This window comes from Colletotrichum paranaense, assembly GCF_030867605.1.
Source record: "Colletotrichum paranaense strain IMI 384185 chromosome Unknown Scaffold_9.1, whole genome shotgun sequence".
NCBI lineage: Eukaryota > Fungi > Ascomycota > Sordariomycetes > Glomerellales > Glomerellaceae > Colletotrichum > Colletotrichum paranaense.
In genome coordinates, this window is record NW_026848967.1 from 1,489,095 (window position 1) to 1,511,116 (window position 22,022).

At 53.0% G+C, this 22,022-nt stretch overlaps 8 protein-coding genes across 8 annotated transcripts; 3 read left to right on the top strand and 5 right to left on the bottom strand.

The window, feature by feature from the left end:
* Positions 1-310: 310 nt before the first annotated feature.
* CPAR01_11250 (sulfite reductase hemoprotein) lies at positions 311-5,428 on the bottom strand (the record flags this gene model as incomplete). Its single annotated transcript, XM_060495509.1, has 4 exons — positions 311-340; positions 403-4,800; positions 4,868-5,010; positions 5,263-5,428. The coding sequence occupies 4 exons, from the start codon at positions 5,426-5,428 to the stop codon at positions 311-313; spliced, it is 4,737 nt and encodes a 1,578-aa protein (XP_060345857.1).
* A 535-nt stretch (positions 5,429-5,963) lies between these two features.
* CPAR01_11251 (uncharacterized protein) lies at positions 5,964-6,161 on the bottom strand (the record flags this gene model as incomplete). Its single annotated transcript, XM_060495510.1, has 1 exon — positions 5,964-6,161. One exon carries the CDS (start codon positions 6,159-6,161, stop codon positions 5,964-5,966), a length of 198 nt encoding a protein of 65 aa, XP_060345858.1.
* Positions 6,162-7,453: 1,292 nt separating this feature from the next.
* Positions 7,454-8,407, bottom strand: CPAR01_11252 (uncharacterized protein; the record flags this gene model as incomplete). The annotated part of the gene is made up of 2 exons (XM_060495511.1): positions 7,454-8,230; positions 8,366-8,407. The coding sequence occupies 2 exons, from the start codon at positions 8,405-8,407 to the stop codon at positions 7,454-7,456; spliced, it is 819 nt and encodes a 272-aa protein (XP_060345859.1).
* Positions 8,408-9,453: 1,046 nt separating this feature from the next.
* On the bottom strand, positions 9,454-10,529 carry CPAR01_11253 (Ras family protein; the record flags this gene model as incomplete). The annotated part of the gene is made up of 5 exons (XM_060495512.1): positions 9,454-9,509; positions 9,579-9,857; positions 9,925-10,143; positions 10,247-10,305; positions 10,381-10,529. Coding segments are annotated over 5 exons (762 nt in total), but the record flags the coding sequence as incomplete, so codon positions are not given.
* A 513-nt stretch (positions 10,530-11,042) lies between these two features.
* CPAR01_11254 (uncharacterized protein) lies at positions 11,043-12,512 on the top strand (the record flags this gene model as incomplete). Its single annotated transcript, XM_060495513.1, has 2 exons — positions 11,043-11,194; positions 11,288-12,512. The coding sequence occupies 2 exons, from the start codon at positions 11,043-11,045 to the stop codon at positions 12,510-12,512; spliced, it is 1,377 nt and encodes a 458-aa protein (XP_060345861.1).
* A 164-nt stretch (positions 12,513-12,676) lies between these two features.
* Positions 12,677-16,946, bottom strand: CPAR01_11255 (uncharacterized protein; the record flags this gene model as incomplete). The annotated part of the gene is made up of 7 exons (XM_060495514.1): positions 12,677-13,105; positions 13,154-13,360; positions 13,413-13,473; positions 13,535-14,928; positions 14,998-15,624; positions 15,684-16,500; positions 16,849-16,946. The coding sequence occupies 7 exons, from the start codon at positions 16,944-16,946 to the stop codon at positions 12,677-12,679; spliced, it is 3,633 nt and encodes a 1,210-aa protein (XP_060345862.1).
* Positions 16,947-17,531: 585 nt separating this feature from the next.
* On the top strand, positions 17,532-18,272 carry CPAR01_11256 (uncharacterized protein; the record flags this gene model as incomplete). Its single annotated transcript, XM_060495515.1, has 2 exons — positions 17,532-17,712; positions 17,794-18,272. 2 exons carry the CDS (start codon positions 17,532-17,534, stop codon positions 18,270-18,272), a joined length of 660 nt encoding a protein of 219 aa, XP_060345863.1.
* An 812-nt stretch (positions 18,273-19,084) lies between these two features.
* Positions 19,085-21,101, top strand: CPAR01_11257 (neutral amino acid transporter; the record flags this gene model as incomplete). Its single annotated transcript, XM_060495516.1, has 10 exons — positions 19,085-19,245; positions 19,320-19,450; positions 19,523-19,652; positions 19,717-19,914; positions 19,963-20,114; positions 20,178-20,313; positions 20,393-20,525; positions 20,583-20,653; positions 20,714-20,822; positions 20,901-21,101. The coding sequence occupies 10 exons, from the start codon at positions 19,085-19,087 to the stop codon at positions 21,099-21,101; spliced, it is 1,422 nt and encodes a 473-aa protein (XP_060345864.1).
* Positions 21,102-22,022: the final 921 nt, after the last annotated feature.

Genomic DNA, 22,022 nt, shown 5'->3' on the forward strand with positions numbered 1-22,022 from the left:
ATAGACAGACAGAATATGTGAAAGGAACAGCCTTTCAACCTGTCTAGAAAAGAGTTTGAAATATAGTTTCCATAAATCGAATAAGAGTATAGTAAAAACGACAAATCGCAACGCCTGGCCCCCGTGATGCTTGAAAGCTGCTAAAGCGGATATAAGACCATGTACATTTTACACAAGTAATCCAACTTTTTTCATCACTTTTTTGTGCAAATCCCATCATTTTGTAAACCTCAAAATCAAATCCTCATCCGCACACCGAACATCAGATCTCGTCGTAAAACCGTCAGCACTCGAAAGCATTAGACCAGGCTTATTCCTCGTCAGACTCTTCTTCGGAAACCTATCATTACTGTTAGTCATCACAACTCAAGATATCAATAGAGAGCTAGGATCTCGTCTTACCCCTTCGTGGAAATCCCGACCCTCCTTGGTGCCCTTGATAACACCAACGCGAATGCAGAAGTCACCAAACCTCTCGCCAGTCTCTCTCTCAGTCGCGTATCTCTTGAGCAGCGGCTTCATGATGGCCAAGATCTCGTCCTCCTTGATGCTCTGGCGGTACAGCTTGTTCAGTCTCTGGCCGTGGTAACCACCACCGAGGTACATGTTGTACGCGCCGTACGCCTTTCCGACAAAGGCAACCTCGGCGAGCCAGGGACGCGCGCAACCGTTGGGGCAACCTGTCATGCGCATGACGATAGAGTCCTGACGCAGACCGTTCTCCTCGAGGCAGTCCTCGAGCTTGGTGATCAGTACAGGCAGGTAGCGCTCCGACTCGGCCATGGCGAGACCGCAAGTAGGGAAGGCGACACAGGCCGACGAGCTGAGGCGCATGCCGGAGAAGTGGACGTTGTCGAGCTTGTACTTCTTCATGAGGTCCTTGATGGAGTCGAGGTCCTCGTCGGCGACGTTGCTGAGAATTAAGTGCTGGTTACCCGTGAGGCGGAATTCGCCCTTGTGCACCTTGGCAATCTCACGGAGACCAGTCTTCATCTGGAACTCGGGAGTATCCTCGATGCGGCCGTTCTCAATGAAGAAGGTGAAGTGGTTGAGTCCTGTCTCGTCCTTTTGCCAGCCGAACGTGTCAACGTTGGACTTGAACTCGAAGGGCTTCTCCTTCTCGAACTTCTGTCCCCAAAGCTCCTCGACCTTGCCGCGGAAGACGTCGACGCCCATGTCGTCAATGGTGTACTTGAGACGGGCGTGCTTGCGGTTCTTGCGGTCGCCGTGGTCGCGCTGGACGAGCATGATCTTCTCGCAAGCAATGTGGACCTGGTCCGTCTTGACGAAGCCGAACATGCGACCGATCTGGGGGTACGTCTTCTTGTTGTTGTGCGTGGCACCCATACCACCACCGGCAATGAGGTTGAAACCCTCGAGGTTACCATCCTTGCCCTTAATGGCAATGAGACCAATGTCATGAGCGTAGACGTCGGTGTCGTTGTGGGGAGGAATGGCAATGGTGATCTTGAACTTTCTGGGCAGGTAGGTGGGTCCGTACAGAGGCTCAAAGTCCTGTACCGCGTCACCGGCGATCTGGGTCTTCGTGTCGTTCTCATCGGCGAGCCAGATCTCGTGGTAGGCGGTGGTCGAAGGCAGCAGGTGGTCGCTGATCTTCTTGGAGCTGGCCCAGACCTCCCTGTGGTACTTGGACTGGGTAGGCAGAGAACTGCACATGACGTTACGGTTGACATCACCGCAAGCGGCGATGGTGGTCATGAGCGCTCTGTTGATGGCCTGCATGGCGGGTCTAAGCTTACCCTTGACGACACCGTGGAACTGGAAGGTCTGACGGGTGGTGAGTTTCATGGTCTCGTTACCGAGCTCGTTGGCGATGTCGTCCATCTGCACCCACTGCAAGGGGGTAGAGATACCACCAGGCAGACGGCAACGGATCATGAAGGAGTAGGCGGGCTCCAAGCCCATGGCCTTGCGCTCATCTCTGACGTCACGGTCGTCCTGCATGTAGGTACCGTGGAACTTGGTTAGTTGCTGGTCAGCGGCAGAGATGGCAGCAGTCGAGGGGTCGTTGAGACCCTCGACAATGGTACCACGGAGGAAGTTGGAGGCAATCTTAATGTCCTCGTTGGTAATGGGAGCAGGCTCCTCGGGAAGACCATCGACGTTGTCGACGCCCAAGGCGCGCCAGATCTTGGGCTCCCACTCCTGGTAGCCAGTCTGGTATCCATCGGGGTCCTGGTCGTCACCAAGACCGACGTCAGCAAGTCTCTTGCCACCGAGGTTGGACAGAACACGGTCAAGGTCCTTTGCAGGCTTGTTGTAGTAGATCTTGTCCTCCTTGCGGGGCCAGTAGTGACGATCACCGAGACCGAATACGGAGTAGTTGACGTTGGCGAGGTCGAGCTCGGTGTTGTCCTTGAGGGCGGTCCAGAGAGCGTGACCGTTCTGGGGGAACTCTCCCTGTCCGGCGGTCGAGGTCACGAAGATGATGTTCTCCTCAGAAGGCAAGTCCTCAAGGGGGTAGTCCTCCATGACGAAGACCTTGGTCTTAAGACCACGAGCCTTGCCGCGGTTACCGAGACGCTTGGCAACGTTGGTAGCGTTACCGTTGTCAGAGGCGTACAACACGGTCAAGGGAGCGCCAAAGAGACCCTCAAGAAGCTGGTCGTAGGCATCCTTTGCCTTGCGCTTCTGCTGAGCCCGGACCTCGGAGCCAAAGTCCTGCGACAGGTTGGCAGCGAAGACGGGGTCGCGCTGCATGATCTGGGTGAGCTGGTTGTCGCGGTCCAAAAAGGCCTTGAGCTCGCTCTTGATACGCTCAGAGTCGAGGGTGAAGTTGGGCTCGCCCTTGGCCTCGTTGGCGGGGTTCCAGCGGTACAGAGGCCAGTAGCCGACGTCAATCGCCTTCTTGGTCTCCTGGAGAACGGTGAGAGGAGAATCGGTCTCGCCAAAGTAGGGCAGGTAGGCCAAGACGACGGAGGGACCGTTGTGCTGGTCGGCCTCGAGCATGGCCTGAAGCACCTGGGTGTAGGAGCCGTAGACGGCAGTAGAGGCGACGTAAGCGTTGCCAAAGTTCATGGCGTACAGGCCAATGTCCTTCTTGCGACGGTTGGCATCGGCAGCGGCACGCTCCGAGTAGGGGGTCGAGTCGATAATGAGCATGTTGACGTTCTCGCCAGAGGCCAGGACGTGGTGCACACCAGAGTTGCCGAGATCGTAGGCCCAGGCATCGGATCCCACAAGCCACAGGGACTCCTTGCGGAACAGTCGCTTGCTGGACAATAGGTTGCGGGCAATGGAAGAGCCATCAGTCTCAAGCCGGGGGATCAAGTCGTCGGCAATCTCGTTGGCCTTCTTGGAGTCGGCCTCGTTAGCTGCCCAGCGGGCGAGCCAGCTCTTAGGAGAATCTGTCACGAACTGGTTGCTGTTGGCAGCCTCCTTGACCTCGTTGACGAAGCGCACGCGACGCTCCTTGCGAGCCAAGAGGGAACCGAAGCCGAACTCAGGGCTGGCCTGGATGGAGGAGTTGATGCCGGCATTGCTAGCCTTGAGGGCATTGGCAATGTAGGCTCTCTGGCCAAAGAGCTGGTCAAGAATCTTGGTGTACGAGTTCTCGACCTGGGGCTTCTCAAGACCGTATTCGAGAACCTCTTGGGGAACCTCCTTGCGGCCGATCTCAAGATTCTGAACAGGGGACTCGGAAGTCAGGTTCTGCAGGACGCCACGAAGAGCCTGGATGACAGTTTTGGGGTCAATGTAGCCAAGCTGGTAGCCGACAACGGTCTGCACACCACCAGGGCCGCTCTTCACACTGGTGAGAACATCGATGAGGACGGGGCCCCACTTTGTGGTCTTGCGGTGGACCTGCTCAAGGACGGCAATGCGCTTCACAGACTTGGGCAAAGCCTCGATGAGAGAGGAGCTGAGCCAGGGGCGGTACAGTCTGGGGGTGAGGATGCCGACCTTGGAGAAGTCACCTCCACGGCGGGCCTGGTCAATCACATCACCAAAGTAGTAGGCTCCAGAGCCAAAGACAAAGAGGCAGTTCTCTGCATTCGTGGGTCCGGCATAGAAGAAGGCCTGGTATTCACGGCCGGTGATCCTCTTAATCTGAGCCCAGATGCCGTTGGCATACTTGAGGATATCCTCAGACGAGACGACGGGGAGGGACGACTCGATCGTGGTGGCGTTGGAGGAGACGACAGAGGGTGGGCTGTCGGTGACGCTGTGCTCGGCGCTGGACTGGACCGAGGCCCTGGATGACTCGAGCTTGGAGTGCACGGACGATGCGAGTTCGGAAGAGCTCAGACCACTAATGGGGGAGGAGCCGGTCGGCGGCACGTCGGATCGGTCAGAGGCCACCGGCAGTCGGCCGTCATCGGCATAGATACCGACAGCCGACGCGGCAGAGCCGTTGGACGGCTGCTGGAACCGCCTCGCAGCGTCAACGTCGAGAATCTGGCGCACAACCTCAGGGTCCTCTGCCTCAATGGCAGCATCGTCGTCGCTGCTCGACGAGGCGAAGAAGTGCACAACACCCTTGCCGGAGCGGAGGGCGAGGGCATGTGCCGTCAGTGCCATATCCTGAGCCTCCTGGAGAGACTCTGACTGCAAGAAAGTCCATCCCGAGTTGCGGATAGCTGTGATGGCGGAGAAGTCGGGGAAGCCAGCGGGCTGAAGGGCGACGTGAAGGACGACGGGGTAGTTTGCCAACTTGTAGAGGTGGGAGATGGCGGGAAGGAGAACGGTAGAAGAGGTCGTTACGGCGACGAGCTTGCCGGCGCGAGTGGGCGCAAAGACGGAGAGGAGGGGGTCGGCATTGTGCCTTACGTGTTGGACCTGGGACAGTCACAGTCAGTTTCCAAGCCAAAAGATCGCGGAGAAGACGAATCGAGTAGTTGCTCACCTCTGTGACTGAAGACTTCGCGACGAGGCTCTTGTCGTTGCGAGCGACGTAGCGCTTAAGGTGGGATGAGAACTCCGAGTCCTTGGCCAGCGAAGGCTGGACGGAGACGACGACGTCGCTGGAGAGGTATGCGATTCTCGCAACTGTAGAGATGGCATGTTAGCACAAACCAGTATTGTCATCGTTCTCGTTGCAAACTGCGACTGCGACTGTTCCGCGTCTCTGGTCGGCGTCGTCCATCATCCCTCTGCCTCTTTCTCTCTGGGTGCTGCTCGTTGCCCATCATAAGTGGGTTGCCGGGGGACTCTGCACCGCTGGGATGCGACAAATAGCAGAGCTCTGATTGGCCCAATTCCAACAATGTCGGAGCTTCGCTGTAGTTACAGCGGGCACACGCGCTGAAGGATGACGGACGCTGCAGAGTGCAAGACCAGGGGTAACAGCAGCAACAGCAGCAGCAGTAGCAGCAGACGAAAGCCGTGGAACCCAAAGAATTGAAGAGAGCAACAACTGCTTACCAGCTTCTCCAGGCGTCTGGATTTGACCTCTTGTCGGCGCCATTGTCGATATGTGTGTGTGTGCGTGTTTGGAGGGGGTTTCGAGGGCGGATTTCGAAGACGGGGGTATCGTATAGTGGCCGGTCTCGAATCTCTTTTCGCTGCCGTTTGCAGTGTACAGTTCCGGATTCCTCTCGAGCTGTCTGTTTGGCTTCCTCTGGATCAGGAACCAAGAATGGACAGAATACCAACAATGAGTCGACTACAGCAGTAATGACTAACACAGATCAACCCGTAGAAAGGATTGTCGGAGAAGGGCGCCGTAGGATGCAATGGCAGATGGGAGGCGGAAGGAGGAAGAGGGTGAGAATGAGTGAGAGAGTGTGAGAGAGGAGGAAGATGGTGGTGTAAGTCAAGGTAATAAGAGGTCTAAAAGGGAAGATCGATGGATAACAAGCTGATAAAAAAAAAAGTCCAAGGTGCCCCAGGAAGTTGCGAAACAGCTCCGATGGTTCTTTCTGCTTTTGGAATCAACAGAAAGTGACCTGGCAAGTACCCAATTCCTGTTCCTTCCCTTGCTTGGTTTCGTCGTCTTTCAGTCAGGCAAGAGCAGCTGGATGGCGGGTTGCGCCTGCTGTTGCTGGCGTGCTTGGGGGGGCGTTGTGAGCCTGTGCCCACTGAGAAATTTCGCCCCGCAGAAAACAATGAATTTTGTCGACATCAGGGTCGATTGCGTGATCGGCTAGCGCAGCGTCTCCCCAGTCCATTCGCCAGTTGCCATGCCGCACTGCTCCCATTGCGCCGCGGGTTGGCTTGCCTTGGGGCAATGCCGCTGCACTTGGTGTGTGTACATTGCTCAGAAAAGGTACATCGGGATTCTTCCAGGTGGTAAAGTAGTCAAGTACCTGGAGCTGGAGGGAAAGAGCCGGGACTTCAGCGAGTGCCGTTGCCTCTTCTGTGCTCCTGTCCTGGATGCTGTATTATTCATCACGAGAGTCGTTGACGGCTACGACTATGATAGAATTGCCTTATGTAAACTTGGGAAGAAGGATACTAATGTAGACTCTGTCCTAGACTCTTAGCTCATCTGCCTACCCAATCAGCCACTCAACAACACTCTAACAAATTCCATCTCAAATGGCTGGAATCAGTGGATGGCACTTCTTGGCTAATACAGCATGAACAGGGGCAGCGAATCTGGACCCCATGCCCGAATGCCGAAAAAGGCCGTTGTCGGCCGGTAAGCCTTTCCTCTCACTCTCACTCTCACTCTCTCCCAAGGCTCAGTAAGACTCAACCAGAGGTAGAGGCAGGCAAATGCTCGGACTCGTAGCCGTGCCTCATCCCATCCATCTGGAGGCGAGTCAACTAGTGGAAACTATTCCGTACGTAGTAGACTGACATGCTGCTCCATATCCCGTTCAACTGCCCCACCATCTCCATCCCCCTCCCCCGGAGATTCTTTCGGATTACAAATGGTAGACTCTGTATTTGCAGTTTCCGCCTGTCACTCTCACACAGTTCGCTCAATGCCCGATACCCACCAATCAACCCAATGATCCCTTTGGATTCAAGATCTTGTATTACTCTGCTACTAAGTATGCTTATTATATGTATGGCTTGTATCGTATGCTCTCCCCAAATTCGGGGTTTGGAACCATAGAACGTTCGTTTTCGGTCCCACTTTAAATCCCCCATCGTGAACCGGGCACCAACCGAATGGATGCCCTCGTGACGAAACATCTCTCCCAATGACCCAAACGCCGATTCACCTTCCGTGATTGAGGGTCATCAAATGTTGTTGTACACTATTCCCCATCGCGCCCCCGACATGCATTTCGCTCATGAGTCTCCCGATCCACCTCTTTTCTGGCGCGCAGAAAATCTCAAATGATGCCATCGCCCAATGATACCACCGCCCGATGGCATCATCGACTTGCCGTCCCGGCGGTATCCACTCCAAGCGGTCAACCTGCCGCTGCCGCCCGACATGCCGCACCGACATCCATCTCTTGCCGCTTCAATAGTCAATACCTACCGGTACCGTCGGTAGCTCTCTGAATCCGCCCTTCCGCGATACTTAAAAGACTTAGACTCCGGTGTGCCGGAACTTGGCGCTCACAGCGCTCGCCCACTCCTCCTGAGGCCTCTCGCGAAGCCAGTACCCGCGACCGAGGGCGAGCATCACGCGCCCGATACGGCCGCGGGACCCCTCGCCGCCCGGCTCGCCCTGCGAGAAAGGTCCGTCGACGCCGCCCTTCTTGCCGGCGCCGCTGCTGCGGCCTTCCTCCTCCCAGCCCATGTCCGCCGCGCTGTACCGCTGCAGCACCTGCTGCGCAAACGACATGACGACGAGCGCAAAGTAGACGCGCACCAGCGTGACGGAGCAAATCAGCCCCAAGCTCATCCACGACTCCTGGGGCCCGATGTGCTTCGTCGTGCCGGGCACGTCGGGAACCACGGGCGCCCCGTTGGCCAGCGCCGTCTCCGCAATCTCCGCTGCTGCTGCGGGACCGGCTGCGGCCGGGGTGGTGCTGCCTGCCGGGTGCTTGTCCAGGGCGCTGCTGTTGAGGTACCAGTTCACGGCGAAGAAGGTCGTGTAGGCGACGTTGAGGACGGTGTCGACGATGTAGAGCCAGGCGAGGCTGAGCGTCTCAAAGGGGCTCTGCTTGCGGATGTGGGGCATGAACATGGCCAGCAGGACGACGACGCCCAGCGAGTAGAGGTACATTGACAGCTGCGTCACGGAGAGCTCGTAGCCCGTGAGGATGGCGAGTAGACCGTAGAGGCCGGTGAGCCTGTTGAAGAGGAGGATGAGGGAGATGACCTCGGTGCCTGTTTGAAGGCCGATGCATCCTAGAAAGGTCTGTCGCACACATTAAACGTGATCACCATGTTAGCCAACCGCCCAGTAATTCATCGGTTGAAGATGATGAACATGATGTTGTGTAACTATTGGGTGTAGTTGGTTGGGGAAGATGAGGTTGTGTTACATGCTAACCTTTGGGAGCGGTAACCGCATGCTGAATCTTGAGAACGCCATCCTGTCCGTCGGTCTATCTGTTCGTCCACTGTGTCTTGGTGATGTCTCGTTGGTGTTTATATGTACGGATACAGCAGGAGGGTATCCGTAGGTATCGCGCCAGAAAAGAAAGGGGTCCTGAGAGCTCAGGTAATCCGTGAAGACGTCAGAAGAACCTGAGGGTGGTAAGCTTTTGGGGAAGCGTCGCAAAAGATGAGCCTAACAAGAGGCCCCGTCACTTTTAACCAAAGCGGCAGCGCCGGATGACAATTGACATGGGCCAGCCGCCAAACAAAATAAAGAGCGGAAAGACCCTGCGTTCGCACCTTTCTAAAATCCTCGATGACATGATGGGCCCCACCCGATCCGTCATAGCGTCACGCCCCGGGGTTTTCATTGAGTCCGCGCCGCTGCTCTCCGTCACCCGCGTCTGCACCTGATGCTGCACCTCGCTCTCTGGGTCAATCTACAGCAACACCGGCTGTGAATGCACAGCTAGCTATCTACATATACGCGGTAAGGTAGGTATCCGAATCCGAAAAGTGGATGGACCTGGGAATTCGATGCCACGGATTTGCGGGCCATTCCTACGCTGGCACCACATGTTCAACGGATCCCGGCACTCGGTGACAGCCCACCGTAGCATCACGGACGCCAGCCATCGTGAGAGTCCCGTGCCATTTCGGGCGGTGAGCATCTTGGACAACTCATTCGCCAGCTGACTTTTGACACTTAATACTGCTAACGTGACGCTCACATATGAATAAGTACACTTGCATTCCATGTAGACAGACAATATTGGGGAAAGAAGAGAAAAAAGAGCCATTAAATGTAGGTATGTACTAACGACCGTGGAGTATAGCCCGTTATTATACAAACTGTAACTGATGCTGAAAATCCCCATTTGCACGCTATGCTTAAGATGTCCTGCCCCGCCAGTCATGTCGCAACGTAACGTAACGGCAACTCCAACTCAGCCCCGCGTCGTCCGTCACGACTCGCCTCGGGAACTTTCTACTCCAGAGTCGTTGTCTTTTTGTTTTGCTTTGTCTCCTTAAGAAACTCGTCTAGCACGCGCATCCCTCTTGCGATGATTGGGCGGGGGTCGTCTTGACATCGATCACTGCGTTAAAGTTAGCTTAAACCACCCTGCTTTTTATAAACCAAATCTCAAAGAGAAGGGAATACGCACTCTGGCTTGAAGCTTGCGCGGCAGCATCCGTTCCCTCCATGCCTGGAAGAGCCTGGGCTATTCTCTTGAACAGCGTCTTGACGTTGTGTCCCAGCTTCGCGCTAGTCTCGACGAACATGAGGTTGTTCTTCTTGGCCTCCTCCTCGCCCTGCTGCGTCGTCACTTCGCGCTTGTCGTTCAAATCCGTCTTGTTGCCCACGAGGACAATGATGACGTCGTTTCCTCTCTCGGCGCGCACATCGTCGATCCACTTCTTGGTGTTTTGGAAGGATTTCGCATCTTCAAATTGCCATCTAGTCAGTCACGAGTTCCCTCTTCTGTGCCTCCCCCATGCAGTTCCACGTACTTGAAATGTCGTAGACAACGACTGCGACGCTGGAATCGCGAATGTACGAGGGAATCAGACTGCGGAAACGTTCCTGTCCGGCGGTATCCCAAAGTTGTAATCTCACTGTCCGGTCCTCAAGGTACATGGTCTGCAATGTATTAGACAGTGGTTCCTCGTCCCTCGCCCGGAAATGTATCAATGGCTTGCCTTGGAAAGAAAGTCGATTCCGATGGTCGCCTGGTACATGTTGTCGAACGAATCGTACATGAATCGAGTGATGAGTGAAGTTTTCCCCACTGCAAATAACACAAAGAACTTATCAGCCAAGGGTCTCTCTCACCACATCGAACAAGACAGAATGCAGGATACATACCGCTCTGCTCGCCTAAAAAGACAAGCCTGGGGGTGTCATTGTGTTAGTTTTATTTTGCAATTGTCTGAACAGGAACATTTCGCAATCGGCGCAAATCGTACTTGAACTTCTTGAGGGGGTTGTTGTAGGACCCGCCTGCGCCGGACGCCATGGTTGCGGTTTTTTGGTCAAAGGGAAGCTTCCGAAGGGTGGTATCGGGGGGTTCGCCAGTCGGGCTACAGAACCAACACGTTGGCTCGATGCAAGGGAGTCGTCGAGTCGGCAAATAAAACCAAGCTGAAAAGCCGAGTGCTTTGCTAGATCAAAGGACCAGATCCGACGAGAGGGCGAAGTTGGGCTGGCTGGGAGGAGGAGGGGTGTGAGGGTTATAGATCGCGGGTCGTGGAAATTGAGCAAGCTGGACAAGTAAAAGGAGGTCAACCTGTCCGCCTTTAGGCGCATTACCACGCCCCCGTCATCCATTGAGGTGGGCTCAGAGGAGACTAGCAAAGACGGGGGACATCACGTGCTGATAATCGATAAGAGAGACCCCATATCCGATAAGACAAAAAAAAAAGACCCTTGCTCAAAAATTTCTGGACGGTCCAGGCCCCGCCGTCCCAGCTGGTGCAGAGTGCAGATTCGACGACCAGCAAATGGGCAAGGCGCAAAGATCGACTTTTCGACATCAGAAACACCCCCGGTGATTCTCTCCATCTTCTTTGCACCTATCTACCCAAACAACCCCTCCAAGCCCGAAGTGTGATTCGGCTACCTATCCAACATGCCCGTTCTTAAGCCCCTCTCGGGCGACGGCGAAGCTCCCCAGCAACGCAAGCAGCCCTCAAGAAAGGGAAAGAAGGCGTGGAGGAAGAACGTCGACGTCTCCGAGGTGCAAGAAGGTCTCGATGAGTTGAACACACAGATTATCGCCGGGTACGTAACCCTCTTTGCCTTGGAAACCTTTTCCCTTTCTCGGAAATCCCCCAATTGGCACACAAAGTAGACAACTAACCAAATATTCTACAGTGGCGTCGTCGCAGAAAAGGATTCGGCAGACCTCTTCACCCTCGACACTGTCGGCAAAGTCGAAAAGCGCCCCAAGCCAAAGAAGACACTCAAGTCCGACGAGATCCTCGCCGCCCGCTCCTCCGTTCCCGCCGTCTCTTCCCGCAAGCAGAAGCGCGACGCCGAAACCGCCCTCTCAAAGACCTCGGACGGCCTCCTCCCCGTCAAGCGCCTGCGCACCGACTGGGTCTCCCACAAGGAACTGAGCCGCCTTCGTCGCGTCGCCGACGGACACCAGGAGGAATCTACCGCCCTCGTACCCCAGGAAGCGACCTACGACCTCTGGGGTGCCGCGCCCTCTACCTCCTCAAAGGCCGTAGCAGCAGCAAACAAGACCAGCAAAGACAACTTCCTCCCCGCCGAACAAAAAGCCAAGCCCCCCAAGACCCTGAAACATGCCCCCATCTCCCTCACAGCCAGCGGCCGCCAGCTCCCCGCCGTCGTCAAGCCCACGGGCGGATACTCCTACAACCCGACCTTTGACGACTACGCCGACCGCCTCGAAGAAGAGGGCGCCCGCGCCGTCGCCGCCGAAGAAGCCCGCCTCGCCGCCGAGGAAGCCGACCGCATCAAGCGCGAGGCCGTCGCCAAGTCCGCCGCTGAGGCCGACGCCGCGGAAGCGCGCGCGCAGCTGTCCGAGTGGGACGAGGATTCCGCGTGGGAAGGGTTCGAGAGCGGCGTCGAGGGCGACGACAAGCCCACGACCAAGAGACCCCAGCGCAAGACGCCGCAGCAGAGAAACCGGATCAAGCGCCGCAAGGAGGCGGAGCGCGAGGCCAAGCACCAGCTTGCGCTGAAGAAGAAGGCGGCGCAGGCGGAGCGGATCAAGGAGATTGCGGCCGAGATTGCGGGCCGCGACGCCTCCAAGAGCGCGTTGGCGCTGGCCAAGGAGGTGGGAGAGGGGAGCGACGCCGACGATGACGAGGAGGATATCGTGGACGAGGGACGGCTGCGGAGGAGACAGCTCGGCAAGATGAAGTTGCCCGAGAAGGACCTGGAGCTGGTCCTGCCGGACGAGCTGCAGGATTCGCTGCGGTTGTTGAGGCCTGAGGGTAACCTGCTCAAGGACCGGTACCGTAGTCTGCTTGTCCGCGGAAAGGTGGAGTCGAGGAGACATATCCCGTTCAAGAAGCAGGCGAGGGCGAAGCTTACGGAGAAGTGGTCTTACAAGGACTTCAGGATTTAGAAAAGTGGGTTTTGTTGTTAGAGGGTATCAGAATAATCATCAAAAGCGTGCATATTTTGACTTTCACTTCGTCTTGGAGCTTAAATCACGGCAGTGTCTTCGTAATACCTTGTGATTGCGTCGGCCTGGATAAGGAGTTTACTCCCTAGATCTCAAATCTATTGTCATAATGAAACCTTCTCGGATAGCCGCTCAAAAACTGGTGACAGCCCTCTCAATAATTTCGAGTCATCAGCCTCAAGAAGCAGCAATAACGAGAAGCAAAGTGCCAGTGACGGGTCCTTGTTCTTCCCGCCGACGACCAACTTGTCCTTCTCTCCCATAGCACGGAGACCAACTTGAAGCACCAGATGAGCCATGGTACACTCGCAAGGGAACACTACGACATCTCCTTCACCCGATGGTGCCCCCTCATAAGTGAGACTTGCGAAAAGCTGCTGGTGACGAACGAGTTGTAACCCTGCGTTGCTCACACCGCCACAAATGGTGGACGGATCTCCGCCCGGTGTTGGCCAGAGTATTGTGATGAGGGACATGCCGTGGTGGTAGTGCAGCGAGCCCCATGAGAGCAGGGTTTCTTGGAGGACGTGACTCTGTGGTGTTGAAGATGGAGTCGCAGATGCCGAAGAAGTTGGACTTACGATTTCTCTCCATCTCGCGAACCATGAGTCCAGACTTTGGCGGTAGGTTTCGCACATTTCTCGAAGGGGTTGAGTGTCGTGGATGACTGAAGTGTTGCGCTCGCGAGACAGAATTGTGCAGTGGATCTGCATTTTGAGGAGGGATACTTGATATGAAGAGATTGAGATCTCATCTTGGAGGTTGTTGCCGCTCTTTTCTACGAGCTCCTGTGACATGATGTCAGATACAGATGGAATGAGGTGAATGTTGGAGACGTACGCGACGGAGATCGTCTCCGATGACGAGTAGACTTGGTCTGCTAAAGGCAATCGAAACATGGCTTTACAGGACCATTAGCCTCTCCCATCGTGAAGCTTAGTACTCGGGTGAGATCAACATACCTCTCAAGAGTGTACAAAGTCCTAGTAAGCATGCAAAACAGACCATGGTCCTCGTCTTCCTCCATCGATGGCCGATGTGACAAGTCGAGAAAGAGGCGGATAGCGAAACCCAGATGTCGCCAGACATCTCCTGCTCTGGGTTCGAGGAGGGTGTAGACGCAGATGAGGAGGGTTCGTTGAAGTAGACTGACGTTTTCGGTGCGGGAGGCGTGGGCGCAGGTGATTGGGAGAAAGCTGATAGCGTTTTGAAAGTGATGCTCTGCGAGGGCGAAGAGTGAGGGTGTTGTTTTGCTGCTGATTTGGGCGCCAAGGGCAATTATCAGGTTGAAGAGAGGGGTATTGTGAGGACGCGAAGGAGTAGCGTTTGGGTGGTAATAAGCGATCAGGATGATGTCGAGGGTTTGGGGTTGGAAGATTGGGAAGAAGGTGTTTATTGAGCGGCTGAAGAGGTTGAAGATGGAAGCAGCTAGACTTTCTGGCAAAGATTGGAAGGAGACGAGGCTCTGAAACGAGAAAGTCGGAATCGTGTTTCTCATGGCGGTGCATACGGTAGATGGTAGTTTGTAGCTTGCTTTATGTTGAAGTTGATCTCGTAGACAACCAAGAGAGGACCAGGGGCCAAAGAACACGGTGCTAGACAGAGAGATGCATGATGCGGCTTCGGAAAGAGGAGATGCGCCCCGTTGGAGAGGCAGGAATAAAGGATTTCCGGAAGCTGATGGTTGTTGCGTGTTGTTCGACAAACGTGAAGGTGATGGTACTTGCTTTGCCAGAACCTTCAGCTCCTCGATGAGAAGTTGCACACGTTGGAGTGGGATGTTGGCCTTTAAAATCGGGTCAAAGATGAAGCACTCTCGCGAGGTCCTCGCGCATTCCTTGCAAGCAGGGAGTTGGCGCTGGCACTTTGTCCGCCTATCCCTACAAAAGCTGCAAGAGGGAATCGCGTCAAGAATGACGTCTAGCTCCTTTTCCAAGTCGCTGGCGTTGTTATCTATGATATCTCGTCGACGCTCAACCCTAGTCTCGTTAGGTTCCGAAGAAGGCGAAGGGGCGGCCTGCCCGCCGCCAGAAGGAAGTGAGAAGCAGCTTTCGTTGGTGACAAAGTCTTGGTCTATGAAGTCTGTCCACCACTGTTCGTCATTCAGAAAGTCTCTGGCGATGTTTTCTGGTTCCGAGGGAGAAGGCGTGGGTTTCTTTGGAGGCGGGAAGGGAATGTTTCGGTGGCGGATGCTGTGGATTCGTCGCTGGGTGACTAGACAGTCGAGTTCTTCGAGGACTTGCATGTCGTAGTGGCTTCCGTTATAGCCGAGCGGGTTGCGGAGGTTCGTGTCGATGAGTTCGTTGATGTAGCTTGCGGTGTCGGATAGGGGTGGCCATCTGCTTGAGAGCTGGTTCTGTGATTTTTGTCAGTGACCCTTTTGGGATGAATCCTTTCGGTCTTTCTGCTAGCGGACCAGACTTACGAGGAGTGCTGAGACATGATTCAACGAAGCCGTGGCGATATCTACAAGTGAGGCACGCTGTAACTTTGTAGCGTGGTTTCGAAGAGCGTAGAGCAAGAGCATGCCAGCTTGGAATATTCGGTTGCCGATCTCAAAGACCATGACAATACCGCCAGACTTGGCTGCTCTCGCATCCAGTGATATCAGCTCGACGGCCGCCTTAACCACGGATACCAGGGATGTTTCGGAAACGGCGATGATGCGGGAGCAAGGTCGATGCAGCATGACTTGGCATTGGAGACAACTAGCAGCCAACGATGAGTGCGAGTTCCCGTGCGCCGAGACCCCATGAGAGAGACGTTGTGTCCTGAGATCCATCTGCTCGACCCAATCGTCGTGGGAACCCGATTGACCTGGAACAGGGCGGTCGAAAAACTGGGTTGCCTGGATCTCGGATTTCATGATGCAGACTTGGAGGTCAAGGAGAAACTGCCGCTCTTTTGGGGTGCTGACTAGCTTTAAATCGGACCTTTCTGTCAAGTCAGATACGTCGCCGAAGTCGTAGGGAAGCCTGGTTGTGATGTGCTCATCACTCAAGGCAACTGGACATCCTCCAGAGATGGACACGATTCTGTCGAGTTGGTAGACCTGTATGGGGTTGTGTGAGCAATAAGCTTGACCTAGACTTTTATTGATCGTGTACTTACGACCCAAAAGATGCGTCGGCGCTGCTCCGCGTGTGCTCTATCTCTAAAGATGCGTGGTTCTGGCTCTTGATGCAGTCCAAGGCTTACAGCCATGCGCATAGCATCTCCGGTAAGATACCATAGATTGGAAGTTTGAGGTAGCAACAGCGCAAGTTGTATAAGCAATATCAGACACTGTAAAGCCGAGATGGAACATTCATGCAGCAAGTCGTCGACGTACTTCATGGCGTCCGCGTGTAGAGCCTCACTGAGAGCCGCAAATTTACGAAAGTCTTGGTTCTTTGAGTTGAGGGCACTGATTGCCATGGTCATCGAGATGACGAATCGAGAAAGGGCATCTTGAACACGGGAAAGCCCCGGTTTAGCGCTGTTGATGCATGTGTGGTTAAAGTGGTAGGCTAGCTCTGCCTCCGAGAAACAGGGGAATCGCGGGAGGATCTCTTCGGTGTAGTTTCTGAATAGCCGTTCCATCACGTTGAGAGGAACGTGTTGTGAGTTGAAGCTTGAGAACTGACTTGCGTATGCTTCGCCTGCTGTTCGGGGGTTGACTTCATGGTAGATTCCGCGAATTGGGATTTTAAGTGGTGGACGCTCAGAGGGATAGAAGAGTTTCGACTTATGTGGTAATATAGCCGAGCCTTGGAAGAGACTGAGAGAAAGGTTATTCGTGATTGAGATGGAGGCTACCTGAGCAGCGACATCGTGAGCGACGTCAGCTTCACGGACTTCATTGACGGAGCGATGGTCATCTGCATCTACTGAGGCGGACTTCAGTCGTTGCAATTCGGCTAAGCGATGTTCGAGGTGCTGAAGAAGACTATCAACATAGTTTATCAGTTTCCACTTCATTATTCACAGATTCATACGACAACATAACATGCCTGCGAGGAATTTCGGCAGACTTTTGCCGGTTGATTGCGGTGCACTCAGCTCTGGCGGCAACGCATCTTAGACATCTTGGCGTACCTCTATCGCACTAATGATACTATCAGTCAAGGGGAAATTACCCAAGAAGACTTTACTGAATTCATACCTTTTGCTTGAGTCGATGACATCTGGCGCAGGCTGGCGTGGATCTGTGCCTTTTGCTTCTCAGGTCGGAACCCATCTTCAGCCAGCCGCCACTGATCAAAGGATTTGACGATTGTCTACGACACTAACTTACAACAAGACCGAATAAGCATAATACAGTACCTTGGTCGCTGTAAGTCCCAGGATCTGCTCCATACACATGAGTTCAGTAACAGCTCTGTGTATGTTCATGTCAAAAACGCCTGGGGATGAGGGGGTTAGTTGGTTCGCACATGATTGGCCGCTTCTCAACCCCACCAAGACTAGTAGATAAATCCGTCTCGGTCTCTCAGATGAACCTGGGGTCACTTTCATACTGAATGCCATTGACATTTGGTGCATGTCGTTTTATCTGGCTTAAATCTTTCCATGTGTCGTGAGGATTTCGTTTGTGCTGGTGAACTGATTCTCTCAATTTGATACGACTTCATCTGGGGTATGTTTTCGAAACTTAAGTCGTAGAGCGCGTCCGCGGAAGGACGGAACATCAACTATATAGACAAATACTTAATCCTGTCCAGAGACCCGGAGCATCCAGATTGTCTGCTGTGGAGGCCCTCTAGACCCATAGCTTGGTATCCAAAGACTTATCGTTCACATTCGCTGTGTAGGGTATGATGACGACACGTGAGTCTGCGACCACCTCAGGTATAAGTACTCCACTGCCGGTCCACATTAAGACGTCGATACCCATCGTTCTATCATCTGTATGATCCTGAGATCTACTTTCTACGCTCAAACCTGGTCTAAACTTGCCTTAAGTCATTGACCAACGATATGCCGTCCCAAGCTGTCCAGCGCATCAGCATTCGCTGGTTGCCCGAGCCTGCCTATGAAGATACCGACACGATTGCACTCAACGTAGGAAGGTACTTCATAGACTTGCGGATTATCAAGGAAACTCAGACTCTTCAATGGAGCCGCGCGGGAGAGAGAATCACTTTGAAGACCGAACCCCGTGCGTACTGTCATCATCTTCGCGGATTTCTTTCTGCTCAATTTTCAAAGATCAATTTTTGACGCAATGACTGAGTTACAGCTACATTCCGATGGACACATATCATCGACTCCTTGAACCTGACTGTACCTGACGATGCCTATTTCGAGAAGTTACCCAATGGAGATGACCTCGAAATCGGCACCACGCCTTGTCCTCATAAGAACGGTGTTCCAACTGACTACGAAGAAGTCTGGAGAGACGTTACGAAACGTGGCCCGAATGATACGCCTTCTTGGATACTTCAGAGCAAAGACGGAATGACTTTCATTGGCAAAGTTGGGGTCATATATCTTGCCATCCGCAAGGCGTCGGCGACAGAATTTGCTGCGCGACGAGAGGATTACGATTCCCATCATGGAATTTGGAAACGCACATTTGAATCTGAGAATGATGGCAGCATGCCGAAAGCGTCCGCGGTGGTGACTATGGTAGACAACGAAGCGCAAACGTCGGTAGATGGAGGTCTGGTTAGCATCGGCGGTGTGGAATTTGTATTTCGGGATGTCAGTCAAGACTAAAGACGTATGCATCTACGTTCGACATTGAATCCATCATCATACTTTCGTTCGAGCAAGTCAGACATTCATTAGAACGAAGAGACATTATGATCCCCGGCCGTGATAATCTTCCATAGCCAATCGCACTTACCTTAGCCTCAAACGCGAAGGCAGTCTGGTCAAATAGTTGATCAATCAGTATGATTCCGTGACAAATGATGCCAACCCCAAGTCTCTCCTTGATGTCAAGATTAGCGTAGCAGGATGATCGGGAATTCGCTAGCGTCGGCTATTCGCGAAGTCCCACTTACCCACAACCATTATCTACAGTGGGATTGGGGTTGGGGGCTTTATCTCCATGGGGAACCCAAGTGATTCCCCCGCAGATAGGATCGGCGACATCCCCGTCTGTATACTGGAACCTGTGATAACGCGCTCCGCTGACGGCGGTCGAGATTGTCACCCAGCAGTGACAGTATGTCATTCAGATAGCGCTCGACCGGACATGAGCATGGAAGTGGACCTTGAACGAGTAATCCTACAGGCTCAACAGAGTCTTGTATCTTAAATGTTACCTTACTCTCCGAGGTTGCTCCCCTTCGGTAGTTATCTGATATTATCTGGCGTTTCCTAACTTTGATATAAGATGCTGTTGCTGGAGCTTCCTCGCTGAAAGATTTTGTTTCTGAATATTCCTTCCATGTAGTCGACAACGTGGTTGGCAACAGCTAGATCACGCAAAAGATTATTTATCTCGACTCAGGATTTCTGGTGCTGTGATATTCCTCCTTCTTTATTAGTCCAGTGGCAATAGTCACGCAATATCACCTACGATGCCACCGTACACAAGTACATTTTTGGAGGGCTCAACCGAGAAAATGAAGCCGGCGACGAACGGCGATGCATTCCCCGAACGAAACACCAAAACGGAGTGCATTGACATCGATGATAACCGTGAGGTCTTCCATGAGGAGGAATACAGGGCCTTAGGTTGGTAGGTCATGTTATGATCAGAGTCGGAATTTCACTTTCGAAGGCATAGATCACTGACACTATGCATCATCTCAGGAAACGCACTGGCATCATTTTGATGAAGCTATGCTTTGCCACTGGTGTATTGACAATTCCATCTGCCTTCAGCTCAGTTGGGTACGGCCCGGGAATTGTTTTGCTCGTGGGTTGGGGAACACTGGCAACTTGTACGCCTTCATTTCAACATTGTCCCCAACTCCCGTCCCTTGCATGATCTTACTAATTGTACGTGCCGGAAGACTATGCGTACATCATGTACGTCTTTAGGATGAGATACGCTGGAGTTCACAGCATTGCTGATGCTGCAGCGCTGATGGGCGGACCTATTGCCCGAGAAATTGCTGGTGGTCTCTTCCTGCTGACTTGGATGTAAGACACGAGAAAGTCTGATGAGCAACCGATTGTTTCCCTATAATGCTGACACTCAAAAAAGCCTCGCATCCGGATCTGGCTTCATTGGTTTGGCGGAAGGGTTCAAGACACTTTCGAACCGCCACGTCTGCAACATTGCGTGGACCCTCGTCGCGGCCACATGCACCGCAATCGTGTCTAGCATTCCCACTTTGGGGAGATTGTCGATCCTAGCTTGGATAGGATTTGCTTCCATTTTTACGGCTGTCTTCATTGTCGTGTGAGTCTATCAACTCTTCTCAATATTCACCGACTTGGGCCTTGATAGAATTGCTGACAACATTCCGCACAAAAGGGTTGGTGTGACCCAAGTCGATCGGCCTGCGGCAGCGCCACAAACCGGACCATACGACATGGAAGTACACGCCGTACGAGTACCTGGATTCGTCCCAGGAGTTGTCGCTGCCGTCAATCTGTTTAGTAAGTTGTGCTACAGTGATGCATTGAGTTGACATCTGGGATGAGAGACTAATAGCCGTGAAGCTGGTTATGGATCTACACCAACCTTCATACCCGTGATTGCGGAGATGAGAAGCCCACGTTCTTTCACCAAATCTCTGTTCTCGTCTCAAGTGTTTCTAGCCTCATGTTATGTCGCATTTGGTACGGTCGTCTACATGTAAGTGAATCAAATAGCTGGGGGAGTTCAACTGTGTTGCGAATCAATAGAGAACTTGACTGACGAATCAATCGTACAGGTATTGTGGAAAATACGTGGCGAGTCCATCTCTAGGCTCCGCTGGCGGGACATTAAAAAAAATAGCGTATGGTGTTTCGATTCCTGGTTTCATTATGACAACGACTCTTTGGGTTCATCTTGCAGCCAAATCCGTAGGAGAATAATTTCATCCTATCAGTGAGTGTAACTACTGACGAGTCGTACACTAGCTTCTCGTACGAATTCTGCGCAACTCTATACATCTACAAAGCAAGACCGTCATTCATTGGGTGACTTGGCTGTGAGTTCCGATCGCTTTTGCAGGACAGACATTCGTCACACTGACATTAGCAATCTGCAGTGGCTCAACGATAGGTATCAGCGCGTTGGCGTTTATCATTGCTGAAGCGGTCCCGTTCTTTAGCTATCTGGTTGGGCTCATTGGTTCTATTTGCTGCATGCCTACTTGTGTAAGTGCAAGCCGATCTACTAGACTTTAGGGCGAGTCTCGATGTGACTGTTCACTGACGACTCGTGCCACATGACAGCTGATTATCCCAGCATTCATGGGCCTCTACATGGACTGGGAGAATAGATCCTCTAGTAAAGTTAAGATGTCTTTCTGTGCCCTACACATCTTTACGATATTTCTGGGATCGTTCATGACCGTCATGGGCACTTACACAACAATTCAAAGCATTATCGACGCCTACAATGATGGACGGGTAGGATTGGCTTTCACTTGTTAGAATGATGGCCGACGGCAACGATGTGGAAGCTTAGATATTGTGGCTGTCAATTGCCCTACAAGACGAAATTGGTATGTCTTGATGACCAGTCAAGAAACATAATGCCCACGACTGTGAGTCTCGACTTCAGTTTATGCAGACCGAATCGGAGTGTATGAAGGGGAGATATCCCAAGATAGACCTAGCCTGGACGATAATTCAACGCCAATGAATGGGCTTATGTCTCCATAACATTTTCACTCACGAGGAACGAATGACTTGACATCAAGAGATTAATGCATCATGGTATTGAAACTCATTTCATAAAGTATGCGGGATCACTCTGAATATAGTGAGAGTGTTTCTCAGCATTGGGTCAAACCGGAACTCCCCGGACTGACGTTCCTGGGACAACTGCCGCGAACTTTTTACGCAATGATCTGGTTGAATTTGCTGATCAGAAAATATGGCTCCAAATGATTCAACCTTTCACCGCTATCAAACATGTCTTGATAGGTGCAAAAATATCTCTGCGGCTGTATGGTCCCGAGCCTAGCGAAAATTTTGCGTATGACATTCCATGATGTTAATTTGCAACCAACAGACAACCGGATCACCTACCCGCCCCTCCTCAACACTGAGTCATTGAAGTCCTTGCTCGCAGGCACCGGCCCCCAAAGCAAAAGTCTGTCATATGCATAGCCTTTGCCTTTTCGGCCGATAGCTTTTCTTCATCCAGACTTTCCTACTGCAAGGGCCCATGCGGTAAGAGGGCGTCGATAAGGGCACCATCCGCTAAAGATGAGTCTAGCTCAGAACACTCAACTGAGATGTTACATTGCCGCCTGAAATCTTAAGCACATGTGAATTTCTATTTGCTCGCGAGAAATTTACCTCAAGGGATTAATGAAATAGGCAAGAGCCAAGCCCTCGGAGACCTCC